Here is a 20,639-nt window from a genome sequence, read left to right as displayed (position 1 = left end):
TAAACCACATTTTCTTTGTTGACAGGTATCTGGATTAGCTCCATAACCTGGCTATTGTGAATTTTGCTGCTATAAGCAATGATGTGGCAATATCTCTATAGTATGGTGATTTTAGATCTTTTAGATAAACACCACCAGGTGGGATAGCTGCGTCATATGGTGGTTTTATTCTTAGTGTTGTGAGGAATCTCAGTCTCAGTTGAGAGAAGCTGTGTTGACTGGATTGCTTCCAGGGAGGCTGGCCAGCTGTGGACTCCACCAAGGGCAGCCACGTCTTGCTGGCTTTCAGTGAAGAGCTGGGTTAAACTGCCCGGTGCCCTCACCGACTTTGCTGTTCCCATTTCTCCTTGGTCTGCTTTTATTCCCAGCTGCGGTTAGGCAGTGAGTTTATATGCTCTTCCTCTCCCTCATTCTCTCGCGGTCACCCCTGCCCTCACCCTGCTCCAGGCTCAGGATTAGGGTCTCCTGTCTTTATTTTCTTTTCCTGTAACCAAACTTCAAGTGCCTCCAAGTCTCGACTTGTGCAGTGTTGATTTTTGAAAGTTTCGCGCTGTCACCACCTCTCTGGTCATCTGTTTTTCAACTTTTTTCTTTCCTTATTGCGGAGGGTCAGGGATTCTGTTGGATTGGAGTGGGCAGCAGCTGAGAGGAGGAGATGGAATGTCAGTGTAGTTTTATCATGGGTTTGAAATAATAAATCTGCCCACATTTTCTTCCTTTTTTTGGTACTGGGGATTAAACCAAGGGATGCTCAACCACTGAGCCACCTCCCAGCCCCATTTATATTTCATTTGGAGACAGGGTCTCACTAAATCATGCAGGGTCTCACTGTGGTGCTGAGGCTGGCTTTGGTCTCATAATACTTCTGTATCAGGCTCCCCAACCACTGGGATTACAGGCAAGCACCACTGTGCCTAGGTAAATTTGCCTATATTTTGTGTTTAAAATATTTCACAGTTAAATTTGTTTCTATGTGTGTTTTTATACAAGTGTCATAATAAGAAATATTCCTCCACTTGTCCGCCCTGCACAGGATCTGCTTCTGTGTCAGAATGCCTTTCCCAGACCTAAGCACTTGCCCATCTGCCTTTGCTTACCCCCTCTGCCCCTCAGACTGAAATGCAAACTACCCACATTGTCCTTTCCACCTTCCAGGACATAGGCTCAGTGTGAGGATCTGACTCTTCTGGTTATCCATGAAGTCTGAATTACTTGGTTCCTGTGGTGGGGGTTTGCTCTAAGACAGATACCTTGGCTTAGTGTGAGAGAGAAGGTGATCCTGTTCCCTGAGGGGAGAGAGAGAGAGAGAGAGAGAGAGAGAGAGAGAGAGAGAGAGAGAGAGAGAGAGAGAGGATAAAAACTTTAAAAGTCCATTTTGAAATAAGCCTCAGTGGCAGAGCAGCAAGGGCTGTATTGAAAGCATGAGGTGACATTTTCCCCAGGCCTACAAGTGCCAGCAGAAGGGTGGTCACATCTGCCCTTTACATCTCTTCCCAGCCCCCACAGCCCTCCAGGACAGCATTGCACACGTGCCGACTTTAAACAGGCTCAGGTGTTTGATGCTGATGTGGGGGTGTGACGAGACAGTTGACATGTGTGGGGGCACTCTGAGAGTGTGCGTGATAGAGAATGAGCGACAGTGACATACACGGAGGTCCAGGGGGCTTGTGGCTGGGTGCCGTAGACAGTACAGCAATAGGGAAATGGCAGTGGGGAAAGGGCACATGGGGTATAGGGTGCGGTGTGTCTTAAATGCACTGGGGAGTTCAAGGGCACAAAGGGGCAACGTGCTCACAGAAATTAGAGATGAGATAGTTTGGGTCTCAGATCCTAAACGTGTGGGAGGACACAGTGCAGGGTGGAGACCAGGAGCTCAAGTGCCAGAAGGACCGAGGGAGGAAAAACTCCAGAGCAGTTCATGTCCCCAGGGACGTCAGGACGAGGTGCATAGGTTTTCCTTGATGTAAAGACTATTTTAATGGAAAGACAAACACACTGACATGGGGACAGAAGAACTGCAGAAATCTTCCCCACTTACAGCTGAAAGGCCAGCAGAGGTCAGGTGGGCCGCACAGGATTGCAGTGGGATATATCCTGAACAGGGTAAGGAGGTGGGATGGCCAGGGCTCCAAGGCACTCTGTGCAGTGACCGGTTTGAAGAATTTCATGGCTCTGAAATTGAGGGACCTCCCTAGTTGTTGGATCTCACTCCTGGGAAATTTTGTCAGATGCCAAGTAGCCGTGTGTCTGAGAGTGCAGATAGAATTTGCTAGAATGTGAAAATAATCAATTGCTCAATAAAGGAAATAACTTTCCCTTAGTCAGGCCCTCAAAAGTGTGTCAAGACAGGGCTTTAAAATGTGTGTGTGTGTGTGTGTGTGAGTGTGTTTATATCTTTTGATAAAGACATGTCCTATGAGTTGTCAGTGGTATTAGGTAGAAGCAGAGTATGGGGACAGTGGCCAAAACCTGTGTTTGGAGGATATGGGACAGGGAAACATAATGGGGGCATTTGGTGACACATCGAGGTTGGGAAGGCAGTGGAACTGGACAGAGGGAAAGCCCTAGAGGAGAAATGCAGATGTGGAGTTGGGGATTGGGACACAGTTGCTGAGGCCACAAAAGTTTTTGGCTGTGATTTTGAAGGAGACCCATAGAGGTGATGGGGACGGGGTTGAGGTCATTTGAACATACACAGATATTGGTCGGTGTGGAAGGAAATCATGGAGGTGAGAAAAGGTGAGGAATGGGGGTTAGTCCCCCATTCCCCCTTTTTTCTATGACAAACACTGGAGAAAAACTACTTAGAGGAGGAAGGAGTTATGGGGCTCACTGTTTCAGTCTGTGGTTGCATTCCCCCACTACTTTGTCTCTAGGTGAGGCAGAACTTCACAGAGACACTGGGATCTACAGGACTGTCATCGGCCCACAAGGGAGAGTATGCTCACCACCACTATGACCCACCCTCCCTTTACTAATCGCCTGTGCACGACCCATGTCCAGATCAGGTCACACTCTGCTGTACAGTGAGAGGTGGGGATGAAGACTTCAAAATACGAATTTTGAGGGGTACATAATTTAAGACATGAAACAATGGGTATGTGGGGATATCATTCAAAAGGCATATTTTGAAAGTATATCTGTGGATTTGGAGGACAACAAAAAGCTGCCTAGAGAAGTAGAAGGAAAGGTGTGGTTTCTTTCTTGGGCAAATATTAAATCCTCTATCACAGTTTCCACCTCTTCCAGCAATACGGCTCACTCTGTGTTGACTAAGAAATTGACAATTAAGTCCACCCAGAAAGATACTCAGCACTATTTATGGCAGCTTTATCATAATGGCCCAACAGGGAAAGCCATCAAAGAGGTCCTCAGCAGATGCATGGCGTGAAGAACTGGTGTCATCCACACAGTGGGACACCACTCAGTGGTTTTCACCACTGAGTTACCAAGCCATGAAAACAGGTAGAGGAATGTAAAAACACATATTCCTCAATGAAAGATGGCAATCTGAAAGGCTAACTGCAGAGTTTTTATCTACAAGAAATTAAAGACAGACCATGAAAAGGTCAGTGGGCATTAGAGGACTGGAGGAGGGAAGGAATGGATAGGTAGTAAAGTACAGGGGATCTTTAGGGTGCGATCACTACAGTAGAATACAGCAAAATGGTCCTTACACTATGCATTTTTCCTGTTCCATACGCAGGTACAACAAAGAGTGAACTCCAAAGTAAACAGTGGACTTTGGCTAAGAATGATCTACATCCAGTTTAATGATGTCACACAGATCACACAGATTCCAGATGTTACAGTTATGGAGACTGTACTGGGAGCAGGGATATATTAGAATTCTGTACTAAATGCTTGATCATTCTTTAAATACTGCTTGCTTTTAAAAACTGAAATATTAATGTAAAGATCAATGATCCATCAAAACCAAGGAGTTATTACCTTGGAAACGCAAGGTGCATTCACTATTTGATAGGCAGTGTCATTCAGAACCCTAACAAAGTAAAGGTGAGAAACCTCATTATCACTGGAATAGATGAATAAGAGAACTGGACAGCACCCTACCTGTATTCGTGATAACAATGCTCACAAACTGCTATAAATGGACACTTTCCTGATAGAACAGATACCTTCTCCCTCTGTGGCCCCACCCAGAAAGTAACCACAGCCCCACACCCCTAAATGTGCTCCAGGGCCCCCAGGCCCAGAATCCTGCAGAACTTTGGTCACAGAGGTGATGGCTGTCCAGGACGATGTCACTTCACAGCTGCAGTGCACCTGTGTAGCACTGCAGTGGCCACTGTCCACCAGCGACCCTAACTTAGATGACAGGACAGGTAGACAGCAAGTTCACACCAGTGGTTCTGCTCTCTAGGGACAGCCTGAAGGTCACCCAGGAAAGGTGGTGTCCACTGTGCAGCTCATCTTTAATCACTGCCATGGCATGACCTGTGCTGAGTGGGCAGCCTGGTCCTCATACTGGTCCTCATACTGGTCCTCAGGAATATTTGGCCCTGGGAGAATGTGGCAGTTTACCCAGAGATGACAGTAAAAGGTCCCCACTGAACTCTCATCCAAACAGTTTTACTCTGAGCCCAGTTCCCCACCTGTGTGTCCTGCTCTGATATTTCCCATGTCCCTGCCTGAACCAGCAACTTCACTGTTTATAGATTAATGGGTTCTCCTAAGAATACAACCTAGCCTCAATATGTAAATGTATTCTGACTTAGAGAGTGGTAAGTGCTACTTTTTAAGATTGTAGGTGAGGCTGGGAGTGGTGGGACATACCTCTAATCCCAGTGGTTGGGAAGCTGAGGCAGGAGAATCACAAGTTGTAAGCCAGCCTAAGAAACTTAGAAGGGCTTTATACAACTGAGTGAGACCATGTCTCAATAAAACAAACAAATAAATAAAACTACAAACAAGTGCTAGGCATGTGGCTCAGTGGTTTAATGACTCTCTGTTCAACCCCAGTACAGTGGGGAAAAAAAGAGTGTAGGTGAGGACATGGCCATTTATCTATGTGCACTGAAACGCATCTGTGGATATTTTAACAACATGTCAGAGTGTGCGATTACACTGCTACTGTTGTAGAGCTCCCAACAGAACAGGTGCAACTCCTAGATGAGAAACCAGGTCCTTCCTTCCTTGTGGCACAGCAGGCAGCAGGAGCACTGTGTTCCCACCAGATCTCTTATTCCTGCAAACTGCAATCTGGGTGACATGGAGTGGCCCAGGTGGACACTGCACAGGAAAGGAGTTTGCATCACAACTGAGGATACCCACACACAGGAAAACAAACCTTTTAAGGAGAACTGCTGACAAACCTACCTTGTTCCTTGAAGAAACTGTGCAGAAAAACAATTCTCTCCTTAATTCTGGCAGTTGATGCTAAATCTGTCCTCCCAAGGTCTCTTTTCAAAATTATCTAACAAATAACATTCTGGAACAAAACTTTTCTGGTAATTATAAACTTACTGAAATGCTAAGGAGAATTATCCTCCAAAAAACCCACCTCTCATTTCTACATTGCATTTGTTTCAGACAATCTTTCCAGGAGTGCAGCACTTGGTCAAAAGTTGTAATTCAACTGACCTGGAAGCCTGGGAACTAATTCATTCCATGTGCCTCCAGCAACAGGAACTAGGATGGCTGACTACGGCATGCTGTGCGTAGGGTGAGGACCACTAGCTCTGTTTCCTTCCACCACGACCATGTGGGTATCACAGTCAGCCAGCTAAGGACCCCAGTGCTCTTTACGGTTTGCAATAGAAAGACAATGACTCTTCCATCCATTTCTCTATTGATGTTTTGAGTGTGAAGAACAATGAAACACTTAAACATTTGTGAAAAAATAGGTAACTTATGTAGTTATGATACAATTATGTAGTTACGATACTTAAAATTATGTTTTGAAACTGGTGATTGAGCCCAGCCTTGTCCCTGAGTGTGATCTGCAGCCTTTTTAATTTCTTATTTTTGAGGCAGCATCTAAATTGTTGAGGGTCCTTCCACTTGTGATCCTCCTCTCTTGGTCTCCCAATTTGTTGTGATTATACGTGTTTTCCACAGCACAAAGCTAGATTTTTAATTTTTTTTATGCAGACCAAGCATTGCCTGGATAGATTGGATACAGTGGATTTTCGGCTCATGAGAAGAAAGGGGCTGACAGTGGGAAAACACAGTGAAATCAGGTCATTGGTGACCACCACCCACCAAATGATGTTGGAAAATAGAGCAATGTATAAATGTATTAGGGAGGAGAGGGTGTGGAAAGTCACAAAGGTGCCCACCAGGACAAGGATTCTCTGGGTGGCTCTGGACTCAGGGCAGGATCTGGGGGAAACTTTGATGGTGTGGATGTGCTGAACCCTCTGCTTGTGCCTGTACAGAAGGAGAACCATGGAGCCACTGGACCAGATCATGAGCAAGGACAATACCATTTCAGGAAATACAAACAATGCTGCATATACTGAGTCTGTGATTCTATAACAATTTACAGAAGAACAGTAACCATAATCTCTTTTCTCTGTTGTGTTTACACTGTTCCTTTTGCTGAGCATATATAGAGGAAAAATGGAATTCACCACCATGTACAGTACCCAGCAGAGGGAAATGGAGAAGCCAATGTACTTTGGAGCTCTTCCTTTGAGATCCTTCCAACAGGAATTCATGGGGCTGATGGTGATGTTCTGGTAGACGCTCAAGAGGCAGGTGATGAAAATGGACATACTCCTTCCCACTCGATGTATATACAAAATGAGTTTGCATCCAAAATCACTGAGGAAATATTTCAATCCAAAATCTGTCATTGTCTGGGGAATTCCTCTACTGAGAAGCACCAAGGAGTTGGCTATAATCAGGTGCCTGAGAATCAAATCTCTGGACCTCAGGGTGTACTCATTGCAGAAAAGAATTAAATGATAATAAAGCAGAGAGAAATTTCCCGGGATTCCTACTACAATCTGTGATAAGAACATCAGTCCCATAACCATATCTCTGGAGTCTATTCTTTCATTCATCATATTTTCCTTTGAATGATAGCAACAGTTCTTCCGATGAGCAAAATTACTCATTAACAGTAGCTGTATCCAAGTGCAGTGGTGAGAATCTGTATCCACTTGTTACCTGTGGGGCTGAGGCAGGAGATTCACTGGAACCTGGAATCCAGTCTGAGCAACGCCGTAGTGAGCTCCCCATCTTAAAGTAATTTTTGACACCAACAGTAACTTTCATTGCATACACCTGTGGGATTGTAAAGACCTCAAGATGCACATATTGATGGGGAGAAATATGCTTTGTAGGAAAACGAGCCTAGATGATCACATTATGCTAAGTTGGGAGGAGCAATGAAAAGTGAGAGCAAATGCATAGAAAGAATTTAGCATTTAATGTTTCAGAATGAACTGATATATGCTGATCACATAGGAAAAAGAACTTCAATCACCATCCATACCGTACAAAAAATCAGATCTCAGTGGATTTCTGACCTAAATTTTAAAGATAAGCAATGGAATTTTTATAATAACAAAAAACATTTATGTAATATTATAACACAAAATGCACATTAAGCAGCACAAACATCAATTTTTACATGCAGTTTTACACTCCTGTGTTTTTTGTTTGTGACTTTTCACTCTGCTTTCCTGCCAGGCTCCTTTCTCACATCCCAAGTCACTGTATTTTTAAAGCTTAATACTGCATTCTGAAAATGGACCACCAGACTTTCTGTTGCTCACATTGTCATTCCAGGAATAAAAGAATAGTGAAATCTATAAGTGAATTATTTAAAAATCTTACTTTGTTCTTAAACAATGGCACATGAGACACTAATATCTGACAAAGTCGTTTAGGATAAAACTGAAGCCCTCAGTGATTTCAGGCTGAAATATTCTGTGCATTGATAGATACATCAGTGAAACTGATAGTGGTGAAAGATGATTTGTGGAGGACATTTCAATACACGGGATATGTCAGTACAAGTGGTGAATGTGAAATCTGTTGCATGGAATGAACTGAAATAAAAAGGAGAATCTCCTGAGTTTGTGATTAGTATTGGAATATTATTAAACCAGAGAAGTTACCAGATTTACTTGGTACTGCTGACCAGTGTCCGGTTGTCATTGTTATAATGTTACCTTCTTTTATATGTTCAGCAGGGAGAGAAGTCACGCTAGAGCCATCTCAGCACAGGGATTCTGATGAGACAAAATTCCTGTCCACTAGGTGGATTGTAATGTAGAGTTGGGAAAGAACACTTTATTCCAGAAATAGTCCCTGGTCTTGGTTTCTGCACAGGAAGAGGTGATCCTTACATTTACAGGATTATCTTTAAATAGACATGAAAGCCTCATACACACAGTCATAAAAGCAGTTTAAAATATATTCTGAGTTTTTTAAAGCAATGTGAAGAGCATGTTAGTTGTTAACTACAGTCCTTAAGCCCCTTCCAAATGACAATTCATTGTCAATGGTATTTTTCCCAAACAACCTCAGTGTGTATTTTATTAAATAACTTTAGGAGCCATGAAGAATTGATATCAGGTCAGGGACACTTCTCTTTTTACTACTGAGCTCATAAAGAAGGAATTATTCCTCTCCCTTGTCGACCTTCCCACCAACTCTGTTTTTACCCCAGGATTTCTCTGCAGACATGAGCACACCTGCAGACTTTCTTTCCTTACTGAATCTGCTGAAACAAAAGACTGAAATAGAAAACTCACTGTGCTTCTTGTGTGCAAGGTTCTGGGCTCAGTGTGAGGTCCTGACAGCCAGCATGGAGGGAGGAGGCAGCTGGGCCCTGAGATAAAGGTCTGTGCTCCTGTGACCTCACTTCCCCTCAGGGCTGCAATTATCACTTCACCTGGAGAGGCAATGACAGTGCAGGCCTGGGGAGCCCAGGACAAGGCTGAAAAACTTTCTCCACACTTGTTAATTACTAATGCAATTATGAGTTCCTTGTTAGTAACTTCAGAATAAGGGCTGGGGTTGTAGCTCCAAGGTAGGGCACTGGCCTACCATGTGTGAGGCACTGGGTTAGATCCTCAGCACCACATAAAAATAAATAACTAAATAAAATTTAAAAAAATTAACAAAAGTGTTGAGTTTTTCAGAGGCTATTGCTTTGGCTTGATCCATTGAAGCTGACAGGATCTCCTATGAAGGATCAGGAAATAGAGACATGTGACCTATATGGGACTCAGAGAGGGTTTGTGTGTCTCACTGGACTCCAGGCTTTCCTGACTTGACCCAGGCTTTCTTTGACCCAAATGATACAAATTCTGCCTTCTTGCTCATACTTCTTTATCCCCATCCTCAGTGGGAGAGCCTGGGACATGGATCCAGGCCTATCAGTTGGCCCTGTGGGCTCATCTCCAGGCAGGATGGGGTAAGGAGAGTGTAGATCATATTCAGGGCCAGTGATCCTGATTGTGACATCAGATGCTGTCATCACAACCATGTCTTAGTGATGGAGCTTGTCACTAGGAAGGAAGACTCAGTTGGGGAGTAGCCAACAGGATGGGTTACTTGGAGCATTTACTGAGGGGCACTGTGTGGAGGCATCAGGGGGTGGAGCCTTGTGAAGAGGAAATCTGCCCCAAACATTAGAAAGGACCTGGGTTTCGGTGATGAGGACTTGAGTATGCTGTAACCAGCTCACAGGAGGATGGGTACAAAGGCCCTGTCCACTATTGTTCATGGAGTCTGAAAAGAAACTGTATATGATCCTGTAGATGCTCAAAGATGAGTTGCCAAACAATGACTGCATGAAACACCTGTGTTTCATGTACAGCAGCAGCAGACATGCACGGCAGATCTGCAGAAGACATCAGTCGGAGCAAGACATCCATCATACATTTGTGCAATCTGCAGGGCCAATTCCAACTTTCAAACCTGCAGGAGAGGATGGAATACGTGGAGTTCCTGGAGTGGGTGGAGGCTCTTCAGCCAGTCATAGTTACCCGCTGGGAAGGATGATCTGGACCCCTGGGCTGTGCTCCAGGCTGTGATCAATCACCACTTGGGGAAGAGTGTCTGTCCTGCTTCTATCGTCAGTGGACAGTAGAATTCCAAGAACATGGTAGACGAGGGTTTGCCACACTAGACACGAGACAGATAAACACCCTACTGTGAGAACTACATGGCCAGGAGCATTCCCGGCAAGCAGGCTGCTGTCCCGTTGGCCTGTGCCCACCAGCCTGTTGTGATGGCCTGGTGGGGAATAGCGGGGCTCGTCATGATATTTGCATGGTGTGGAGGAGGTACAAGAGAGCTGGATCAGCCATCAGGAGGAGAGGGACATGGATAAAGCCCACCCCTCAGGGAGCTGGGCCTTGAGGCCCCACTCTCCTTCATGCCTCTCCTGAGCCTGAGCCGCTCCTCTCCCTGTTCTTCTAGCACTGAATGGCCCTGAAGTCCTTTGCTCAGCCTTTCAAGGGGGAAACCCAGGGTCCTGCTTTTTGCAGTATTTCTTCCCCTATGAGTCTGGGTGGGAAAGTCAACATCTTTGTATTTTCCTGCCTAGGGTCCCTGGCTCCAGGTGTTTTCAGAAAGCAGAAGAGGATTTATTTTCCTCAGAGGATCGGGATGGATGAGGAATCTCTAATCACCCCTCTCCTCCAAAACCAGGGCAACAGAGCAGGCTGCCTGTGGATTCAAGCCTCACTCTCTGGGGTCAGACGTCCAGAAGAAGTGTTAAGGGTGGAACTGAAACATAGAAGTAAACAGTGAGCCCAGTCATAGGTCACCTTAGAGCTCTAAAGGTGAGTTTAGGCCTCTGGGACAGGCGCATCCCTGTTCAGACTACATTAAATGTGCAGGCTCCACTGGGTCTGCAGGTGCACAGGTTGTAATGCCAAAGACTCCTAGATGAGCCCCTCTCCCACTTCCTCATAATGAGGGTGGCAGGGTGTGGGTGGGCTTTGACTGAGGTTCAAGTGCTTGTCAAGAAGCTGCTCTCTGGCTTTTGCTGAAAAGACACTGCCTCTTGTGGCATGCCCATACTACCACCATAGACCCCTCTGCAGCCTGTGTTTCATTTCGAAATTATCTATTTTTATAAAGTCTTTGGACTTTTAAAAATTGGTTCTTTTTAGTTATTCATTATAGTAGAATCCATTTTCAATAAATATAAAACCATGGATTATATCTTGCTCTATTCAGTCCCCAGTGCCTCCCCTTCCCCTTTCCTCTCCCTAAACCTTGCTTTCTTTACTGCTTTCTGCCATTTTCTCATACTTTTTTTAAAAAAGTCATTTCACGTATTCATATATGTATGTAGCAAAGTTATGTCAGATTCATTCCACTGTCTTTTATTGTTCCACCCCCTCCTTTCCTTCATTCCACTGTCTACTCCACTGAACTTGTATTCTTCTCCCCTGCACCTTTATGGTGGGTTAGCCTCCACATATCAGGGAAAACATTTGACCTTGGTTTGGGGGATTGTCATATTTCTCCTAGCATCATAGTCTCCACATCCAGTCATCCATTCACTGGCAAATGTCCTAAAGGGATTCTTCTGTACGGGTGAGATACACACCACTGTGTTTGTATACACCACATTTTCTTTATACATTCACCTGTTGAAGGGCCCCTATATTGGTTCCATATCTTATTTATTTTCAATTGAACTGCTCTAAATATTGTGTGGTGTGACACTGTAGTCTGCTGATTTTAAATTATTTGGATATATACCAAGGAGTGAGAGAACTGGGTTAAATGGTGGTTCCTTTCTTAGTATTTTTGGGAAATCTTGAGGACATTTTCCATAGTGGTTGCATCAATACAAAGTCCTACCAATAATGTATGCGTTCCCTGGACTGCTTTTGTGTATATTTCACAAGCACCATCTCTTCCGCACTATTCTTTTCTTAGAATGGTTTTGTTACATCTCCCCTCCTTGATATCCTAGTCACAATAGTAGCAACTTAATCACTTAGTTAATTCTTTTAAGAAATGAAAAAAGAAAAAGTATCCACAAAAATTTTGTTTATTTTAACCCTTTTGTATTTTTAAATTTATTTATTAGTTTTAATCAGTTATATATGACAGTAGAAATCTCTTCCATTGTACACAAATGGAACAGAATTTATCACTTCTCTGGTTGTGCATGAAGTAGAGTCACGCCATTCATGCAATCATGTGTGTACATAGGTTAATCATGCCTGTCTCATTACACTTTCTTTCCTACCCCTTTGCCCCCTCCCCATTCCCTTTGTCCCATCCAAAGTTCCTCCACTTATCCCATGCCCCGATATGGATTGGCATCCACTTATCAGAGAAAACATTTGGACCCTGGTTTTATGAGATTGGCTTACTTTTCTTTTCATGATATTCTCCAAGGCCTTCATTTACCTGCAAATGCCATAATTTTATTCTCTTTTATTGCTGAGTGATATTCCATTGTGTATATGTACCACAGTTTCTTTATCCATTCAACTATTGAAGGGCATCTAGGTTGGTTACAGTTTAGCAATTGTGAATTGTACTGCTATAAAAGTTAAAGTAGGTGCATTAGCATAATATGCTGTTTTAAGTCTTTAGGGTGTAGACTGAGGAGTGGGATAACTGACTGAGTCAAAGGATGCTTTCATCCCAAGAAATCTCCATACTGATTTCCAGAGTGGTTGCACCAATTTGCAGTCCCATGAGTAATGTGAAATACAATCTTAAGAGAAAGAGAAGCCACACACAGAATGGGAGAAAATATTTGCAAAGTACATATAGGATAAAAACCTTTTGTACAAGACTTATTACAAGGGGATCCAAAAAAAAACCGAACTAAGATAAAAATTGGCAAAAACCCCCTAAGATAAAAATCACTAAAGGGATAAGCAGATGGCAAAAGATCATGAGAAAAGAGGATCATCGTATGTAATTAGGGACAAGAACTTCTCATCCCAAAGGTTCTGTATTCAGTAATTTTTGCTTTAAACCACAAGCTTGACCCAGGGCATCCTAAAGGCCCAAGCTAACACCTGGCACCTGGGCAGATGGTCTGCTATGGGATGATTCTCCTCCTCTGCATCTGGGCCTCAGCTGGGTGCAGTTGGTACAGCTCATGCCATTCTCAGGTGTCCCCGCCATGTGCATAGAGAAGCAGTGCAACAGAGCCATGCTCAGGGTCAGAAAGAGAGTCAGGAGGCCTGTGATGTTTTGTCCATTAATGTACCCTGTGACATCCTTCATCTCTCCACCCCTGTGACCTTTAGAGCCACCAAACATCTATCATGCCTCACTTGCATTCACCACTTCTACTCCATAGGGTGCCCCAATGTCCCATGCCCTGAACATTACAAAGACCACCCACTTCACCTTCATCTGGGGGCACAATGCCACCACAAGGGTCTTCCCTTTCCTGGCCTTGTATCTACTCCCAGACCCAATATTTCAGACCCTTCCCTGTGTTCTCTGCCCAACCAGCTCAGTCTCACAGTGGTCAGCTTCCAGGCATCGTCAGATCCGCAGTGAACTAGGTACCTGCTCTTGATCCATTCCCTGTCATGCTGTCCCAGCCTTTTCTCCCATATTTTTTAGCCCACCCATGCCCGTGGCTCTCCCTAACTCCTCCCCACACTTTCTGTGCATCTCTTTCCTCTGTCTGTCTTCTCCCCAGACTTCACCTCCTACACTTACACTGTGTGTCTGCTTTAATCCATTATCGTCCAAGACCCCCCTCCTCCATCTCTATCCTCTCCTTGCAGCATGTCCTTGTCATGTTTTCCACAGAACCTTTATTTACCTTTGCCCTTTAACTCTACATTGCCAGGTTTTCTTTTGTTCCTGGAACACCCTGAAATTTTTATCCTCCTAGAACCCAATATGTTTATACCTTAACTTCCTTGTACATGGTCCCCTTGGTACTCTTAAGCCTGGCATTGCTTTATCCCATGCACAACCTGTACTCGGGTTTACGCTTACTGTTCTGCAAGCCCTTTTCTTCTTTCCCTGGCCCCTTCTTTAGGCTCTGCACCCACTTTCCTTGTGCCCTCTTGTGTCATGTGTCGTGCAGTCAAACACTGTCACTCCCTCGTTCTCCACTGTTCAAAATGGCTGCTGGTGTTCATTGACAAATGGCTCTTGAGTTAGAGTGTTCACACTTTGATCAAGTTTTAAGTCATATTAAATATATGAGTATCTTGGGCTGGGGATGTGGCTCAAGCGGTAGCACGCTCACCTGGCATGCGTGCAGCCCTGGTTCAATCCTCAGCACCACATACAAAGAAAGATGTTGTGTGTGCCGAAAACTAAAAAATAAATAAATATTAAAATTCTCTCTCTCTCTCTAAGAAAATGAGTATCTTATTTAAAAATGAATATCAATAAGCTGTCATGTTAAAGTGTAAAAATCCTCTGTGTGTGTGTGGTTTTCAGGGCATATCATGGTCATTTTGATCCCTTCAGCCTCTGCTAGGGTGCTGATTTTCACTGTGCTATAGCTGCACAGTGGTTGCCTTCAGGTCAGCCTTGGAGCTGAGGATATGGGTATTGACTAAGCTAAGTTAAAATTAAAGAAGACTCCTTTGTGACTTCTGGTGTGGATTTAATGAGCTGCTCTAGATGGGAAATTACCTTGCTTCTAGTTGACTACATGATGATAGCATTGGGTATGCAGTGCACCATCACAGTGCCAGTTATCAGTGGTCAACTTCAGTTTAAATGGAGAATCCCAGAGAGCAGAGCACTTTCACCCCACTCTCATTAGAATATAGTTTTGTAACTGTTCTACTTTATTGAAAGTTACTGTTATTAATTATATATCTTTCTACCCCAAAGATAACCTGATCTTGATCGTATGTATATTTACATATATAGGAAAACAGTGTTTGTAGTTCAGTAGTATGTGTGTATTTAGAAATGCATCCAAAATGTTCGATTGCATCTGCTGTATAAGGAAAAACTAATGCATGAGACCCTCCATTGTTCAATGCAGCAGATCTTAATGTGAACGGCCAGGTCCACTACCTACTCTGCTCTGGGCTACTCTTTATTTCATCTCTATTCTCTAAATATATAAAAGACATATTTTAGAAAAAAATCTATTTATTCCACATATGTTGCAAGTACTTTCTAAGTCTAGTTTCTCCCCTTGAAGATCTTACTTTTACCATATCCCTCTGATAACCTGGAAATGCTGGCATTTTCCATGGGATTTATGCAAATACCTAAGTTGTTCACTTATCTGAATGTCTTCTATGTTCAATTCAGTCTTTTCCATAAAATCAGGTTTTCTTAAATAAGCAAAGATTATAAAAAACTGTAGCTCTCTTAAATATTCCTCATAGATTCACATTCACAAAAATACTTTCTTCTGTGGCATTTTTAGAAGATATACTATGGGTGATAAGAATAGATTTATCAGGGCAATCAAGGGAAAATAAATTTATATCCTGTATAATAATGAGTTTTACCTCCAAAGGTCCTCTAGGAATGTGTGCCCATTAGGACTCTCTCATCACCCACTTGTCAAGAGGCAGTGTTCCACCCATTGTTCCTGCAGTGATTCGTCTCATATCCCTACTGCCACCAACAACTTACATTCTACTGAACACTGTCTGCTGTGCAAGGATCTTTTGGTTTTCCTGTGTACAACCCAGCCTAACTACACAAGATGACTGTGATTTAGAAAGTAACAAATACAAGATTTGGAGGGAATAGCTAAGCATCTCTCTACTTATTTTGTATCATAGTTGTGTTTTATTGCCCAGAGTTTGAAAGTGTGAGATCATGCTGCAACTCTTGTATAGATGACAGTAGAGAGGTACAATCTCTAGGGAAGACCCCAGGCACTTCCTTTCTTGTGGCATAGAAGGCAGCAGGAGCACTGTTCTGCCAACCAACTTCAGTCTGGGTGGTGTGGAGTGGCCGAGGGGGATGCTGCACAGGAAAGGAGTTTGGCCACACTTGAGGTTCCCTGCACATAGGGAAACAGACCTTTTAAGGAGAACAGATAAAAAACCTGCTTCACCATTTTCCCTAGAGGGAGATATTACCTTTATTTCCATTTGTAGAAAATAATTCTGTTACAGAAATGTATACTGTGTATACTAAATTCCGAAGGGTCTTGCTGCAACAAACTTCAAGCTAACAAAAGAAGCTTTCAATAAGATGAAACATTCATTATAAATACATGAAGAATTGTCATTTAGCAATATCCACCACTTATTTTTCCTCTGTATTTGTGTCTGGCAGAGTTTGGAGCAGTCCAAACCTTGTTTAACAATTGTGATTTTACTCACTTTAATGAATTCATTTAGTGTGCCCCAGCATCAAAAATAATGGTTACTCTCAAAGGATTGTTGCATCAGGATGAGAACACAAGGTCAATCCCCTCCATGATGCTCACATATGTCCCATAGTCAGACAGCTGTCCCATAGTCAGCCAGCTGAGGACTCCAATATCCATTAGGGTTACAATAGAGAGACAGTGACTCTTCCAGGTTTCTCTGTTGTGAGGGTCATGTATAACTAAAAATTAGGCATTGCACAAAAATTTAAAATTTATGTACTTAAGACAAAAGTATTTTTCTTCTTTATCCAGTTGAAACAGTCCTTGGATACTGTGGAGTCATGTATCATGAGAAGAAAGGGACTCACAGTGGGAAAACACAGGGAAATGATGCTACTGATCCTCCACAACCACCAGTTGAGATTAGAAGAAAGGGCAATATAAACATTTAATAGGGAGGAGAGGGTGTGGAAAGTCACAAAGGTGCCCACCAGGACAAGGATTCTCTGGGTGGCTCTGGACTCAGGGCAGGACCTGGGGGAAACTTTGATGCTGTGAATGTGCCAAACCCGCTGCTTGTGCCTGTACAGAAGGAGAACCATGGAGCCACTGGACCAGATTATGAGCATAGAAAAGACAACTTCAGGAAATACAAATAAGGCTGCATATAATGACTCTATGATTTTGTCTCGACCCACAATAGAACAATACCCATAATCTGTTTTCTCTGTTGTGTTTTCAGTACTGCATTTGCTAAGCACATAAAGAGGAAACATGGAATTTACCATCATGTAAAGTATCCAGCAGAGGGATACAGAGAAGCTAATGTGCTTTGGGGCTATTACTTTAAGATCCCTCCAACAGGAGTTCCTGGGGCTGACCGTGATGTTTTGGAAGATACTCAAGAGGCAGATGATGCTAATGGAAACACTCCTGCCTACTCGCTGAATACATGAAATAAGTTTGCATCCAAGATCATTCAAGAAATATTTTATCCCCAAGGCTGCCATTGTCTGGGGAACTCCATTAGAGAGAATAACAAGGGAATTGGCTATACTCAGATGCTTGAGGATCAAATCCTTGGACCTTAATGGGCACTTGTTGCAGGAGAGGACTAGATAGTAGTAAAGAAGAAAGTAATTTCCCAGAATTCCAACTGTGGTTTGTGATAAGAACATCAATCCTATTGCCATGTCCCTGTAGGCCATTCTGTCATCCATCACAGTACAGTTTGGTTTCTATGAGTGAAATGACTCATTTAAATTTTTGTAGCCAGACACTGTGGTGTGCACCAGTAGACACCAGTGACTCAGGAGTCTGAGGCAGGAGGAACTCTTAAGCTAGGAGTTTGAGATCATCCTGGGAAACACAGCAACAGCCATGGGGATTGGCAAAGACAAGAAGATGCATATGTTCATGGGGAAAATTCCCACTCTATTTTCTTAGAGAAGTTGTCATTAAAGCTCAGATGGTGATACCCTGGGAGAAGCAATGAAAAGTGAGCAGTGGACAGAATGCATAAATCAATCATTTTTCAGAATCAACTGGTATATCCTGATCATATTGAAGAAGAGACAACATCAATCACCACCTACACCATACAAAAATTCAGTTCTGGTCTAAATCTGAAAGAAAATGAATGAAACATTTTCAACAACAAAAGAATATTTTTATACTACTTGGTAACCAATTGTACATCAAACAGCAGACATTCCTGAAGAATATGGTTGAAATGACAAATTATATCTAGTTAAACTAAAATCAATTGCCACACCAACACATGGTGTGTGCAAAGGAGATTAATGTACCAAGTGGGAATAATTTATACAGAATGCACAAATGAATTGAAGTAAGAATTATGTTCTAACAAAACCCACAAAAATCACTATTCAATGAATAACAAATATGGGGAAAATTTCAGTCAAGTATGACCTTTGTATTTGGTTTAAAGACTTAATATATAGAGCAATATGAATTAGAAATGAGACTTTATAGATCCTAATAAAATATAGTGCACTAATCACAGTCAATCATCTGGATTCAATCAATGAAAGATGCACTCAATATTTAGATTGGTAATATAAATAATAATTGTCATTCCAGAGGCAAAAATATACTGGAAGGTGTACATAGTTGAACAAGTGTACTTTGTCTCTAAACCATGAAACATGATATTGTAGTTAGTGATAAAATGGTGTAGGATAGAAATTTAGTTTTCATTCATCTCAGGTGAAAAGCTCATATGTACCAACACCTATGAAACCATTGGTAGAAAGCAAGATTTTTGAAAGGCACTTTATAATAAATAATAAAATATAATCTTGATACTAGGAATTTCTGGGCATTCTAAGAATAGAAACACAAAGAAATACATTCCATGGGTCTGGAATTAAAATGAAAATGTTAATAACCCAGAGGAAACAAAAAAGGCACCTTTGGTTCTGACAACCAATGTTTAATACTCATAAAGTTACTTCCCTTATGTGTTGTGTTCCCAAGTTCATCAGGAGAAGAATTCTCACTACAAGCATCACACCATAGGTGATTCACAATTTCTGTCTCCTCTGAATGAATTGGGACACAGATGTTGGTTTGGGTTTCTGTTCAGGATAAGGTGATTCTGCCCTTAATCCTCATCTTTACTGTAGGCATGAAGGCATTATAAACACAGCTCCAATAATATGTATGATTTATTCTATGATTTATGTAGTGTCTGTGGACAGAGGTGCTTTAATTACCACAAAGCTTCAGCACCTCCACACCCAGGTTTCACTATCAACATCTGGGATTATCAATAATAGTCTCACTCACTGAGGACTTTATTACATTCTATTTGGAGCCATCATGTATTGGCCTCAGGCTAATGCAAAATAACAAAAAATTATTCCTTTCCTTGTCTACAATGACACTAGATCGCCTTCTCCCAAAATCCTTTTTCAGAAATGGGTACTTCCCCAAACTTCTCTTCTTACACACTGAGCTTTTATGTCAGAATTAGAAACTACTCACTGTGCTTCTTCTGTGCAAGGTGCTAGGCTCAGTGTGAGGTCCTGACACCCAGCATGGAGGGAGGGAGGCAGCTGGGCCCTGAGATAAAGGTCTGTGCTCCTGTGACCTCACTTCCCCTCAGGGCTGCAATTATCACTTCACCTGGAGAGGCAATGACAGTGCAGGCAGGACTTTGTGGAAAAACTTTCTCCACACTTGCTAATTAATAAGGCAATTATGAGGTCCTTGTTAGTAACTTCAAAATCAGTGTTGAGGAGTTTTGGAAAGGCTGTTTCATTTCCTTGATTCCTTAAGGTTGAAAGTCTATTCCTGGTATGTGTAGGAAATATTGAGCTGGGACCTATGAGGGACTTAGAGATCTTCTAATTAAAAATCTCACTAATTCTTAGTATTCAGATACTTGCGCTTCCCAATTCTAACACAGTCTGGAAAAATCAAAGGAGAATGTGAGAAAGCATCTTAGAAGGATGTCTCATAAGGTAAAAGCAAAAGGAAGATCATAGTGTTATAATTGAAATTAGAAAACTGTACTCATTTGTATAATAGAATTTAAAATTATGGGGAAATAATGTTAGGAAAATATTGTAGGCAAAATTACTTTATGAATATTACCCCAGCATTGGTAGAAAGTCTAATCAGAACATTAGAAGGGAGATGCTTATAACAGTATCTCACAAATAAAATCACCAGAATTAGAGGATCAGACAACAAATTGTCACTTTTTTGTGTGTCATATAAGCAAATGCTACCATTTCCATCCAACAGCAATAAATGTTTTTCAGAATTACTCCACATACTTTTGCACAGAAGATTAAAGAAGTATGCATAAACTAGTAGCTAAGGAAGAAATGTTGAATTTAATGTATCCAGTGATAATTAGTGTTACAGAATGCACAAAAATAAAAAAAATCAAATGATTTCAACAGTTAAATAAACACAAAAAATCATTCAATGATTAATAATGATGGGGGGAAAGTTCAGTGTCTTTATTTAAGCACTCTCCAGTATAAGTACACACCAACATGAATTTAAAGTAAAATGTTAGAAAATACCACGATTGGGAAGGATGACAATAGCTCAGGAATCTCATGAACTAGCAATGGGTGTTAAAATTGGTGCAAACATGTGGAAAAACTGGTGGTGTCCACTTACTGGATCAGATACAAACGTCTATGCCAGCAATTCCAATCTGATGACTGCTCAAGGAGCCCTCCAAAGATTGCCCTGTGTCCCTGTTGGATTTAATGTATGCAAGACTGGCCCAAGTTTTAGTTCCACAAGGGAAGAGTGAGACGGTGGAGGCAAGGGAAAGTGAAGTAATGAGAACTGAAAATGTAGAAAATTATATTCCATGCATGCATAATTATGTCAAGATGAGCCCCAGTATTATGCA

At 42.2% G+C, this 20,639-nt stretch overlaps 2 protein-coding genes across 2 annotated transcripts; both read right to left on the bottom strand.

The window, feature by feature from the left end:
* Positions 1-3,492: 3,492 nt before the first annotated feature.
* LOC124107796 (vomeronasal type-1 receptor 4-like) lies at positions 3,493-7,085 on the bottom strand. The gene is made up of 2 exons (XM_046465993.1): positions 6,144-7,085; positions 3,493-3,537 (listed from the first exon to the last, which is right to left on the bottom strand). Exons 1-2 carry the CDS (start codon positions 7,083-7,085, stop codon positions 3,493-3,495), a joined length of 987 nt encoding a protein of 328 aa, XP_046321949.1.
* Positions 7,086-15,850: 8,765 nt separating this feature from the next.
* On the bottom strand, positions 15,851-17,445 carry LOC124107795 (vomeronasal type-1 receptor 4-like). The gene is made up of 2 exons (XM_046465992.1): positions 16,525-17,445; positions 15,851-15,922 (listed from the first exon to the last, which is right to left on the bottom strand). The coding sequence occupies exons 1-2, from the start codon at positions 17,443-17,445 to the stop codon at positions 15,851-15,853; spliced, it is 993 nt and encodes a 330-aa protein (XP_046321948.1).
* Positions 17,446-20,639: the final 3,194 nt, after the last annotated feature.

This window comes from Marmota monax, unplaced genomic scaffold, assembly GCF_021218885.2.
Source record: "Marmota monax isolate L192 unplaced genomic scaffold, Marmota_monax_Labrador192_F-V1.1 WCK01_AAM20220418_F8-fsc00160, whole genome shotgun sequence".
In the NCBI taxonomy this organism is placed as follows: Eukaryota; Metazoa; Chordata; class Mammalia; order Rodentia; family Sciuridae; genus Marmota; species Marmota monax.
This window is presented reverse-complemented; position numbering and strand designations above follow the sequence as displayed.